The sequence below is a fragment of the Cryptotermes secundus genome, unplaced genomic scaffold (genome assembly GCF_002891405.2).
Source record: "Cryptotermes secundus unplaced genomic scaffold, Csec_1.0 scaffold116, whole genome shotgun sequence".
NCBI classification, from domain to species: domain Eukaryota; kingdom Metazoa; phylum Arthropoda; class Insecta; order Blattodea; family Kalotermitidae; genus Cryptotermes; species Cryptotermes secundus.
This window is the reverse complement of record NW_019732857.1, coordinates 2,039,399-2,052,555: the sequence shown is the minus strand read 5'-3', so window position 1 is coordinate 2,052,555 and position 13,157 is coordinate 2,039,399. Positions and strand designations below refer to the sequence as shown.

At 35.0% G+C, this 13,157-nt stretch overlaps 1 protein-coding gene across 6 annotated transcripts in view; it reads left to right on the top strand.

Annotated features, from left to right (window-relative positions):
* The window catches only part of LOC111867768 (peripheral plasma membrane protein CASK), a 248,221-nt gene that overhangs the window by 207,128 nt on the left and 27,936 nt on the right, over positions 1 to 13,157 (top strand). For 4 of the 6 annotated variants that reach the window (XM_023857915.2, XM_023857912.2, XM_023857910.2 and 1 more), the window contains 3 exons: positions 2,089 to 2,187; positions 3,448 to 3,586; positions 11,327 to 11,383. In XM_023857915.2, the coding sequence (XP_023713683.1) occupies positions 2,089 to 2,187; positions 3,448 to 3,586; positions 11,327 to 11,383 (295 nt within the window). The remainder of the gene's footprint in view (positions 1 to 2,088; positions 2,188 to 3,447; positions 3,587 to 11,326; positions 11,384 to 13,157) is intronic. The other 2 variants (XM_023857914.1, XM_023857913.1) reach the window with 1 other exon arrangement.

Below are 13,157 nucleotides of genomic sequence, written 5' to 3'. Positions count from 1 at the left end.
TTTTTTAAATACTTAATTCTGAATATAGCAGCCAGAGAAGATTATTAATTAAAAATGGTATAACCTAGGAGTCTATACACAATTTCCAACTTCCAATAACTTGCCTTTCAAACAATCACTGTTACCACATTGGTACATTTCAATATGTGAAAAGCAAAAATCATACAGAACTTCAGAAATACAATTTGTCATATAAAATATCATGTGTCTTCCTGAAGTGGTTCATAAGTCATTGTCAAAACAGCTATTAATAAGTATTCTCACATCCACCATGTTGACCTCTATCATCCTTGACAAATATCATATATAAAAACATACTCTGTTGCAGCATTTCTGAACCCTATGGTAGTACTGAATGATACTGTATCATTGACAATTTTATATTTCTGTTGTTAACCCTTTAAAGCACAGTGGTTACTATATGTAACAGCTGATTTAACGTTATAAACTCTTTATTTTGCCCGCAGAATGTATACATGTATTCCATATCATTCTCAAAATACTCTTTTCATAAACCGCGTTAACTGATTGATATTTGTAACATAGATGAGATGTGTTTTGTATTTGGTAGGAACTGAATTTGTAAATATTAATTGAATGAAGTTCATTCTTAAAAGGAGTTGGTAATTGTAGTGAGTTAGAAATTAATAGTTGTACATTGAGCGCTAGAGTCACAGCCTTCATACTGAACTGTATGAAACCGAGTCATTTTGATTGAAGACAAAGTAAAAGGGATGAACAGACATATATAAAACATGAACATTGTATAATACTGAATGTAAGTTACAAAATGAGAATTACTGGGTTGACATCATCATCTTTTCTTCCACAAAGCATAGTGTCATGGAAAACCAGTATGTTTGAGACAATCCACATAATCTGTTTTGATATGTATTACTGCTTAGTTTTGTACAGTTTTAATCTCATGTTGAGTTTAGATTATGAATCTAATTTCATACATGAAAAACAAAATAGCTATGTATTCATCACCAACACAAAGTCTTACATCTTTTTTTTTTAACAATGATGGTAAAGCTGTCACTTTTACTTCATAACGCCAATTAATTATTAACCAATTTAATGATGCTGTTTCACCTGTAGAGGGTATATAGCATAACATGAGATGGGAAGAGGATTGTGAATGGTTGGAGGATAAGGACTTGAAAAATACCCATTTTGAAGGCATTATTGCAGCATATGCCTGAAGATACTAAAGAAAACCTCAACATATCTATCAGGGTAGCTGGTAACCTGGCAGATATCAAAATCTGGTACCTCTTCTGTACAAGACTGAAGGACTACAGCTACACCAGGCTGCTTAGCAATACATGGTGTAATACTTTGTATTCGCAGCAGCTAGATTGTAGATTGCTAAAAAAACTATGAGTCCACTAAATGATGTAATGTATTTTAATTTAGGGAAGTATCTTGTATGTAACACAAATTCATTTGAATGATATGCAGATGAAAAATAAAGGGGTAGGAGCCCTTGTATTGTATACAGTCATGTATAAAGCTTATTTTGTAGAATTGCTTTGCATGATAAATTTATTATTTAATAAAGAAAATTTGTTTTATTCTTAATACAGTAGATGATAAAGTTTTTTATTTCTTTATTCATTTAACTTAAAAACAAGCTTAAAACTGCAATATAAATTTATCTGTAGTATCTTTAGTCTTATCCTTTGTTGATAAAATGTGGTTTTTACAATCCGGATACTGAGAATTTTATGTCAGAAGCATAAAACTTCACACAGAACTCAAGTTCATAATATTTATAACATTAATATGTTGTAAGTTCTTTAATAAATATATTTAAAATATGCATTTTAAGTTAATCACGTATACTGAATATGATTAAAAATTATTGAGTTAATGATAATAACGTTAAAACAAATTTTTTGTTTTTTTTTTGCAGGCTTTAAGTGCATGTTTCACTGTCAAGTTCAAGATTGTCTGTTAGATAATTTTATTAATCCTGCTATAATCTCTGTTTGCTTATCTTCATTTAAAAAGCTGTTTCAGAAATTCAGGTGCTTATATCCATTAAATGGAACAATGGTTATACACCCTTTTGTGTGTTTTCAGATATTTGTGCGTGCTCAATTTGATTATGACCCCTTGGATGATGACTTGATCCCTTGTGCACAAGCTGGCATCGCTTTCAAGACTGGAGATATTCTTCAAGTAAGTAAATTTAGGTCCACATATTTTAGACAAGGGGTGCAATAATGATAATTATATATGTTCCAGAAATGTCCAGAATAATACAAAAAGAATGGTTTGAAAGAGGTATGTGATAATGAAGGGAACAACATTTATATTAACAAGATAGTTGATTTGTATATATATACAACAAAATGTAGTTGTGTTAAGCTAAAAAGAAAGATAAAACTATCCCTGTAACAGGCCTTAGATACCCATAGGGTTGTGAGACGTCGAGGCTCTCAAATTTTCTAGATTGTCAGGTCACAGATGGCAGTGAGATTATCAGCCTTACATGCCAGCCACCCTTTGCCCCCAGGAAGATACCTGGTACTCATTTCTGTTAAAAGCATCAGGAATCAAACTCTCCTGCAGCATAGTGCCTCAACAAACTATGCAACCACGTGCTCAAAGTATAGTTGTCGTAGTTAAATTAACCAAACACCACAGTCAAGTGGATAACACTCCTGCTTTATATTTCAGAGGTTTCGGATTACAGTTTTGGCCAGGAGATCAGCTGTTCTGGCTGGCAGTAATCATGGTTATTCTCAAGTAAATTCCAGGATGGTGCTTGAAATTGGCCATGGCGATTTTTTTCCACTTCCTGCCCAATTCATTATCCACTAATCATCCTAACATTCAACTCCATGCAGTCTGAGCTACTCAACAGTGTTGTTATATAAACCATAAATCCTAATCAAGAGGTCTGTCTTCTGGGATATAACACTTTGTAGTCTGTTGAAATCAACTAACATTTTCGAGGAACATGTTGCCTCCATCTTTTCGGGGTTGAGAAATAAGCGAAGTAAGAACCCAGCTTGAAGTAGGCTTCAAGCTCTGCTTCATGCTGATTTCTTGCTTGGCTTATTCTTTGATCCTGAGGATGGATGCGACATGTTTCTCTGGAATGTTGATTACTTCCAGTGGACTGCATGGCATTATATCCAAGAAGATGGAACTCTTCATAACCATCTTTATGAGAACCCCTAATCCTGTAAATGTTAATTAATCTTTCTTTCAGTTTTACCCTGACATGAAGCTCCAGTTAGGACAATGGCCAAAATACATACATACATAAAATAAGGACCACAATTGTTGTCTGTGGATACATTATAATAAAACTCTAGTAACTGCATTTGTTAATGCCTATAAGTAATTATTTTCTTATTGTTTTAATAATTGTCAAGTACAATATGAGGATAATCAGTAAAAGTCATTCTTCTCTTATTCTGTTATGTGCAGATAATAAGTAAAGATGACCATAACTGGTGGCAGGCGAGGAAAGACAATGCTGCAGGTTCAGCTGGTCTTATTCCCTCACCTGAGCTACAGGAGTGGCGGACAGCCTGCATGGCCATGGAGAAAAGTAAGCAGGAACAAGGTATGTGTTCTTTTATCAGATGAAAGAACTTTTCCTCTCTTATAGTGAGACTGATACAGATTGGATTGATTGTGGCACCTCACTTCCTAATAAAAATTCAGTATTTATTCACACCAGTTATTACCCATAACAGGATTTTCAGTGGAGCTAAATTTTTATGTCTTGATTTATGATAATACATATATATACATGTATATGAGTATGCTTGTACATTTTGTTACTATTTCCTCTAGGTAAGAGATTTGGCATTGAGTTTGTAAAGTGTATAGATTGTCTTATTTAATTTTATATGGTTTATTATTTAATGAAGCTGAGAGTAGCTTGGATTATATAACATCAGATGATTAAATTATTGTTGAATAATGAATTGGAAAGGATGTAGAAAAATATGATTTTTGGCTGGTATTAGGTAATATGTTGGCATTTGTCTGAGTGGATGGATGAAGTGAAATCGTGATAATGTCAGCACAGGGGTTCTCCAGGATAAGAAATTTATGTAGTGTCAACAAGGTGTCTTGTTAAATGTATGAAAGTAACCAACTCAGCTTTTCGCATTAGAAAAAGCTAAGCTTAATCACGGGACCTGTTATTTTGCGTGAGGACAAATGGATCCAGTTTCCAAAACATTATGTTCTGTACAGAATAATAGTAGACAGATAAAATCCAGAATAGCAGTAATCCAAGTGTAGTACAGCTTCTTTAGAACCCATTAGAGTTGATTGCAGGCTCGTAGTTTGTTAACACTCTGAGGACTGCTGATGTATGAATACTTCCTCCTCAGAACTATTAGGCTTATTTTGGGCTCTATCCATCATCTGGTATATAGAAGACAAAAAACCACAACGTTTCAGAGAGCTTATGATTGTATAAATATGTAAATACTACTAAATATTCACTGAAATTATAGAGTAATTTATGAGTTCCAATTTTTCTGTTTATTTTCATGTCAGTGTCTGAGATCAACAGATTCACTTGCAACTGACTAGTCCTCAGAATGTTAACTGTTTTACAGGTCAGTTGATCATATTTTGCTGTAACTATCATTGAATTAAGAATGAATAAGGGGAGGGGCCCCACCGGCCTATGCATTACAACAGTCAAAGATTTGTTGTGCATCCACTTCTGTCCATTCACCCCCCCCCCTCCAAACCATCCTACGCTTCAATCAGAGTGCAGTACCATGCTTAAAGGGGTGTCTAGGTAGTCACCTGGTTGCATAAAGTAGTAGCCCAGGTTACAAAATTTTAAGTAAGCTGTAGGCTCACAATCGCATGGGATATGTGAGTTTGATTCATCTCTTTTTCCCCTTTCACAAGTTGAAAAATACCAGTTCGAAAAGTTGTCCTTTCAGGTGACAGCGTACTGTAAACAGCTCTGTTATTCTTGGTATAACTAAAGGTTGTTTTGTCTCTTTAATTTTTTACTTCCTTTTTTTAAATATGCAATACAAAGACTGACGGTTAAGCCAACTTATGTAGTTAAGTCATACAGTACTTAAAACAAAAGGCATACCTCTTTCCTGCCTCATTTCTGACACCAGGATGCTTCATAGGCCATTTGTATAATACAGGGCATTCAATCAGGAGGAAGCTTTGCAACACTGCTGACCGGGCCCATTATTCCTCGCAGATTGCTGCTGTAACTGTAACGGCGCGCGTTTATCAGCGCTAATAACTCATTCTGCTATCAGCAGTTACAGCAGCAATCTGTGAGGAATGTTGCGCCGGGTCAGCGGTGTTGCGAAGTTTCCTCCTTAACTGAACGCACTGTATTTTTACTGTGTAGTATATAATTCAAGTTATTAAATTCCAGCGGATCATACTCGAATTTGTTGTGCTTGTTGAATTTTGATGCAGATACAGTACAATTCATATAAATATATCAGTTTTTTAGTTTTTTATGTGTGTTTCTTCTTGTCTTCTTCAATATGACATTATGATTAAGTTTTTTCTCTTTAGAGTGTGTTGTATACTTCTTATCATGTGAACGTTTCTTTTTGTAGTTCTTGTTCCTGGTTTTAATGCGGACTGAAAAACTAATAATAACATTATATGCAAATAGTACCAAAAACATGACAGTGAACCCTGGAAGATAAACATCACCTACAATACACAACAAATAACACTGAATTTTACATTGTAATGAGGAGAGAATTTTAAAAATTTTAAATTATTTTTACAATTTTATTCATAATTACATGTATTTTAACACAGATATGGAACCATATTAGGATACTTCACTAACATGAGACATATTTAGTGCAACTGCCTGAGGATGGTCCAAAATATGGATTGAAATACGTATATAGAAATTATTAAATAAAACCAATGTAAACAATTAGGTTGGTTTATTTTGAAATATTTGTTGTATTGACAGCCAGAGTATCACTTGATCCTTGACTTAGAAATGGGTTATGTTCCAAATCCCCATTCTGAAGTTAAATAATTCTTAAGGAAAATGCCCCATAAGACATAATATAAGTAGCAGTAGTTGAGTAAATTTAAGCTTATGCACAAAGCTGCTTTAGGATTTGAGGTTCTCACAGCGGTGATTATGATGAGTTTGATCTTATGGGATGCAGTGATATATAGTCCATTGAAAGTCAACAGACTCAGACTCTATTTGCTACCTGCTTCATGCTGGGTTCCTGCTTGGATTGTTCTTTGACTCTGAAGATGGAGGCTACTTATTCCTCAGAAATGTTCGTTATAATTTTGTCTTGTATTGTATTCAGTTCATGCTTACAGATGTTTATAAGTCAAGCATTCATACCATATGTCCAAAAAGTACCCAACTTTATTTTTTCCCGCTGTAAGTAATGGCCAAAGGGTGGGGAAACTGAGTGAAGTGGTAGAAGGGACTTTCATGAGCATGCATGATTTTTTGCTGACTCGCAACACTGCCGGATGCGTCTGTGGCTGCCAGATAGTGAAGTGGTGTAACACGTGTTCATCGCATTCTCGTTTTGCTCAAGATGACAGAACACTTGGAGCAGTGATACTGCATTACGTTTTGTCAGAAACTTGGGGTATGACCCAAAAACCAAGGTCCAGGTGTCACAATGGAAGCATCCAACATCCCCAAGGCCCAAAAGAGCATGACAGGTTCGGAGCAATGTGAAGGTGATACTTGACTGTTTTTGCAATTACCGGGGTGTTGTGCATCATGAGTACGCACCACTAGGCCAGACTGTCAATAAGGAGTACTACGAAGAAGTCCTCCGCCATCTTCATGATGCAATTCGGCGCAAGAGACCAGAGCTGTGGGACGCACGCAACTGGCAGCTACATCATGACAGCGCCCCAGCTCATTCATCACAGCTGATCCAGGGTTTCCTGGCCAATCACGGCATTCCGCAGGTTTGCTAGGCTCCCTACTCTCCTGACATGGCTCCTTGTGTATTCTGGCTGTTCCCGAGATTGAAGACACCACTAAAAGGCTGCCATTTTGACAGCCACTAGGACATCATACAGAACGCGTCGGTGCAGCTGTACGCCATTCCAAAAGAAGCCTTCCAGAATTTCTTCCAGCGATGGAAGGACCACTGGGCTAAATGTGTGGAGTCACAAGGGGCCTACTTTCAAGGTGATTAGGTATTGTAACCACCCAGATGCAGAACTTTTTTTTCCTGGCCCAAGGTCGGACACTTTTTGGACAGAGTAGTATGTTAAGGACCAAGTATATTGAGTCAACTGTATTGCAGCAGGATGCTTCAGCATAGAATTAGCTTCTCCTTGCTTTCACATGGGTATTTTACATGAACAATCATTTCAGTGAGTAAATCTGACATGGAATTTTGACAAAAGAAGTAATTGGATTGATTGAATATTTAATACAGAAGCAGGGGCACATAACCCATAAACTCAATTCACAGTAAGTGTTCAAAGATTTATAGGGAGACTACTGGATAGAAATTATAATGTGAATGGGCTGTTGGCCTCTTACCTGCCATGAGTACAAATGTGCTTGGTGTGAGTTGACACAAGTAGTGTCCCTCCTGCCAGACTGGCCAAACAATTTTGATCAAGCTGTTACATAATAGCCTCTATATCTCCCATATTAAATCTACCATCTGATCACCACACCTGTACAGAATGTTGGTATGTGTAATATAATTATAAAATCAGATTGGTAAATGTATGTAATCACACTGACATCAGAAAAATTGAATATAGTGGATTTGGGAATATAGTGCAGTGTACAAGATATCAGAAGACTTATTTGCATTCTCTAACACTGTCCACACAGTCTCATTAATTTTTTAAAGAAATAACATTACTTCCAACTTCTGATTAATGTTTTTCATATCAATATGATGATTGCCTTCATGGCATAGTGCTTATTTAGTTAAGCAGATGTGCAACTTTACGTTCTTTTTTTACTATTATGATCATGCACTTTAAATTTTTCAACTTTTATGTTTCAAGGTTTTCAATATTCAACAATATTGTTGCCTAACAAGTGAGTTCCTAACTTCCCAAACCATTGGCATTATCTAAAAAAGATGTTTCATTGAAAACAGTTACTGTCTTTGTATTTAAGGGTGCAGTTTGTTGTTGGGCAACAAAATAATTTAGATTTTTGTTAAATCTTTATTTATATAAATATATTTTCTAGTATAACTTAATTATGGAATTCCAGGCCACTTTTTATGTTTCAGTACATGCCCAGCAGCACAGTGTAAGAATATGGGCTTGAAACAAAATGGGGAACACAAACATTCAAGAAAAACAAAACTGTTATACATACAGTCATTTTATCATCAATATCAATGAACACTGTATGTATAAGGGGCTTTAACATAGCAACCAATAGTCAAGCTTATGACCATTCAGGTTACTAAGCTGCCATTATAACATAAGGTACGATAGACATGATCTGCTTTGCAAAGCCTGGACTGACAGAGGACTAGTATATAGTGCACAAGGAAGAATTTTCAATAACATGCTACATGTGCAGTACGTACACTTGATAAAGGTGAAGCCTGTTCATAAGAGACAAACCCATCCTCTCATCAGGGAGGATGTTACATGAGGACTGTGACCACAAGGGTTCAGTTTCCACCCCACCCCCCAAAAAATATTGGTAATGATCCTTAGGGCACTTGGCACCAAGGTGAACTCATTGGTCGTAAACTGCCAGTCGTAAAGTAACTCCGACTCTTACTCTAGAAGAGAATCTTGAGACGGCGGTGAGAAGGTTAGGAGGTTGGTGTGAGATGGCCACCAGTCTGGGAGCTAGTTCATCGAGTGGAGTGAGTTGGTTGGTGACTGAATTAGTTAGAGGACTACTGCTGTTCAGTCCTTGTGAGCCATTACTGTTAAAAGGTGGTAGCTGAGTCACAGGAACAGTTCAAGAACCCAGAGGAAGGGGAATGCCTGCCATTGGAAGCCATTACCATAAAACTGGTTAAAACACAGCAGGCTGAGAAAAATTAAGTGTGTGAAGTGAATTGCAAAATGCAAATTAGCAGTAGTGCTATATTTATTTGTAGTTATGAGTTGTGTGTATAAGTGTTCAATAATTACCAATCCAAACCCTGTTGTCAGATTCCACAAAACTGTGACATTATAATGCTGAGAGTTATTGGCCTGTATATTTATGGGCATTTTTAGTGTAGATTATTTGTTTGAATTGTACATGTTTTATACATTTATAAGACAGATGTAGAAGAAGACTCTGAAAAGTTATATAGGCTTACACGTGTTTGGCACCATTATACTAGATCTTATAATTATCATATTTTTATTTTGTCCAATTCAGCACAGCTGTGCTGTTTACAAAAATTGCTAACTGTGGAATAGACGGAAAACAGATGGAACACATAGCTGCTAACTTTAGCATGCTGTGCGTATTAGCTTTACCAATAGTTGAAGTTCTTAACTGTAGATATAAAGAATAAGCAAGTACACTACTGCAAAAAGAGAAATTTTTTCTGAATTTCTGTACCTGGACAAGGCTAAGGAGCAAACTGACAAATCTGTTAGATAATCTCCTTATTCATGAGTATTTTCCTTCCTTTGCAATCGAAATATAAAATAAACACAAAATCAAAACCATTCCAGTATTGTATTGTATTGTATTGTATTTTATTTTCATCCGTTTTGCTACATAGTAACATTTGGACACGTCATTCAGTAATATAAGTTAACAAAATAAATCTACATAGTTACAAGCATATGTTATGAAATGTTATTTTAATGTTATTGCAACTTATTACTCCCATCAACTTTGGGCATTAAAACTGGAGATACATTCGTATTACATTTTGTGTATAATGCAAGTTTTTATAAAATAGGTTTCTTCTTTACTTCATCTTTCTTTATACAGGGAAGAATTTGGTAAGGTGAATGTGTAAATCCAGACAATTTAAAAATTGAGGAGTATAAATATAATAAGGTTCTGTATAGGCACTGACAGAAAACATTAGATGTTTTGTCTACAATGAGAACTTTCTAAATGAGGAATTTACCCTGAGAGAACACTAAAAGATGGCTTATACAAACTAATTATCCAAGCTGCGGGAATTATAAATGATAGCTATTAATTTATGTGCACACCATTAATAAATTGAAGGGCATAATGGGAATTTATGCAGTCAAGCAGTACTTCAAGCTGACAACATTGACAACCATTTACCCATGTTCCTTCCAGTGAGATACACTGTGCTCTGTTTCCATCTTTGTTTGACTTGGATGAGATATTAGAAAATAATAAGTACAATCTAAGGGATTTATGTTGAAGTATGTGTATATGATCATACTTTTACGAGTGACTCATATCAGAGTCTTCATAAAGCAGCAAGAAATGCCGTGCCTATTTCATTGCTTGCATTGGTTGTTTGGAAACTGATAACTAGAATGCAAAAGAAAAAGGATAAGATTTTTATAGTTCTGGTTATTAGAGGGAGGTACTCAAAATGTTTTTGGCAAAAGCCAAAGGCTAATGTTACATTATGTACAAACAAGTTGCTGTTTAGTTCAAGAATTGAACATGAAGTTTTATTATTATCTCTAACAATTTATCTCATGAAAAGAAAAAAATTAGTTCACACACTCAAAGGGAATGAAGTAATGTAAATATATTCATTAGTAGGTTATGTCTTAATAATGTGAATTTTGCATCTACGAAAATCATATGGTAGCCAAGATCACATGGCATCCATGCAACAGTAGAACAGCGTGTTTTCTTTTGCTATTCTAGAACAGTCTATGTAGTTTATGTCTCTTGGGTTGTAATTACACATTGAATTATTTGTTTCTGTCTTTTACATACATTAATTAATTTGAATACATTGTTTCATAATTCTGGAAATATTTGTCGTAGTGAATGGATGAGTTTCTGCACTGTCAGGAACAAGATGATGAAACATCAGTTTTCATTTTCAGTATACGTGTTTCTATTTTTGTTCTTTCATTTCACAGAATATACATATGCCATATCTTATGAATCAGGCATCTTCTTATAATGTAAAATAATATGTTAACATTTTCTTTTATGTGTATTAGTCACAAAAAGTTATGTCAAAGTAATGACTTTGTGAGTATTCATCAGATATGCAAAATACTGTTTCAGCATTATATTAATATCTTAGTTGTTTGTGTCATATGCTTGTTATGCACTGTAATTCACATGTATAAAAAGCTACCATTATTTATGAGAACATCACTGGATTCCAACACCCCAGTCACTTTGTTAGACTGGACTAGTTTTCCTCTCTGATTGTTGGTATGCCTGTAGATGGGGACACTGACGGTGGATGTGCTTCTCATAAAGACGGATGTGATGGCACTACAGGTATGGGGCATGCTTCATCTGTATGCTGGATGCTGGTTTCTCCATCACTTATGCATTTTTATGTTTAGTTCCATTCAGAATGGATGTTATGACATTCTGCAGGATGATTTTATCATTTTAATTCAAATCATGAACTACAGACATATGTAATGTTTAGTTAGTTTTCTATTTACATTATATTGTTTTGCAGCAAGGGAAATGTGCTTTAATATTCTGTGTATTTAATTATGCAGGTATGCCTGCTGTGTAACTAAGGGAATGCAACGTGCACATGAATTGTGAACTAATCACTTTGTTTTGCCTGATGATAACACTCTATCAGTGAGATATTCTATTGAGAAATCATTAACATTCTGAAACCAGGCATATGATAAGCAGAATCATGCAAGGGAATGAATTAGTAGTTACATTTGTATAATGTAATAACCAGAAGAATGCTCTGAGACTTGGATACTATGGGTAACATCTTTATAGTTTGTTAGACAACCTTTTATTTATCTTCATTTTCAGCATTATTCTGTCTTTTCACAGATAAGCTTCTTTTACTTGTATCTAGTCATTGACTTAAGATCTTCATATGTATATTTTCAAACTACACTATATTTTAAAACATATATATTAGATATTATGCTTATTTTAGTAGGTGTATTAATAACTGCTGATTCAGTTTCCCCAAACTTACACTATCAACTGTTGTCCTCAAACATTCCCCAGCCTTCACTTCACTGTTCCACCAAAACCAGTCATTAATTTCTTGTAAACTACTAACATTGAGTGTAGATTTCTGAATTGTTTTTGTTAATTTATTTTATTATACATTTTTATTATTGAATATAATTTTAACATTAAAGCTTTCTAGAAAATACCGTATCTGTGCTGTTTTTTATGCATCATACTGTGCAGGTCTTCTGGAATGTGATGCCATGTGTTTTGGCATGTAAGTGCCAGTGCTTCAGATGAACATATTGCCTGCATCATCTACACTGATTGTAATCAGAATACCCACTGCTGTCAGAACCTCAAATCTCACATAGTCTTATACTTTTTTATGCACTTTAATTCTTTACTATTCAGCAGGTCATAGGTTAGGGCAGTCCATTTTTTATAAGTGTGTGATAAGAAAATTAACTGTAAATTGTCTGAGGAAGGAAAGTGTAGGCTCTGCAGAAATACCAGTAATATAGAAGAAGAACTAATGGACATTCTGCCATTGTTTTCTTGAAGTGCCACATATTTGACATTCTCCATCAAGTTTGTTTTTTCATACCTCATGGTCTATTGAGGAAATTGTCTCATTTGCTTATAATTTACATAGTAGGTTCCAGTTGCACGTTATGTTTCAATTTTGAAATCTAACATGGATGGAGGTGAACAGTTCCTTGTCACCATACATTCTGATGCTGTATCAGTATTTAAAGCTCCTCTTGATAATGCTGTAATCTTCTCGGTTATGGTAGTATAGTTTTGTAGGTGGTTACCATTTATGAAACTGTGCAGAATCATAACTCAGAAGATCATAATCTTAGTTTTCACTACTGTATGAAAACCTCAGATCTCCCATTTGTAACTTGGCTGCCTCCTTATGGTAAGAATATTTGAACTGCATTACAAAGGGACTCCAGCAGAAAGCTAGTAAAGACTAAATAGTTACAATACTAGCTTCTCATCTTTTTCCTTTCTGTAGATTCTTCCATATGTGCATAAGTCGTGAGAGTATAGAATCCTCATACACAGTTGTATGTAATAAATTTCCTAGAGTTATGTGCTTTTAGGC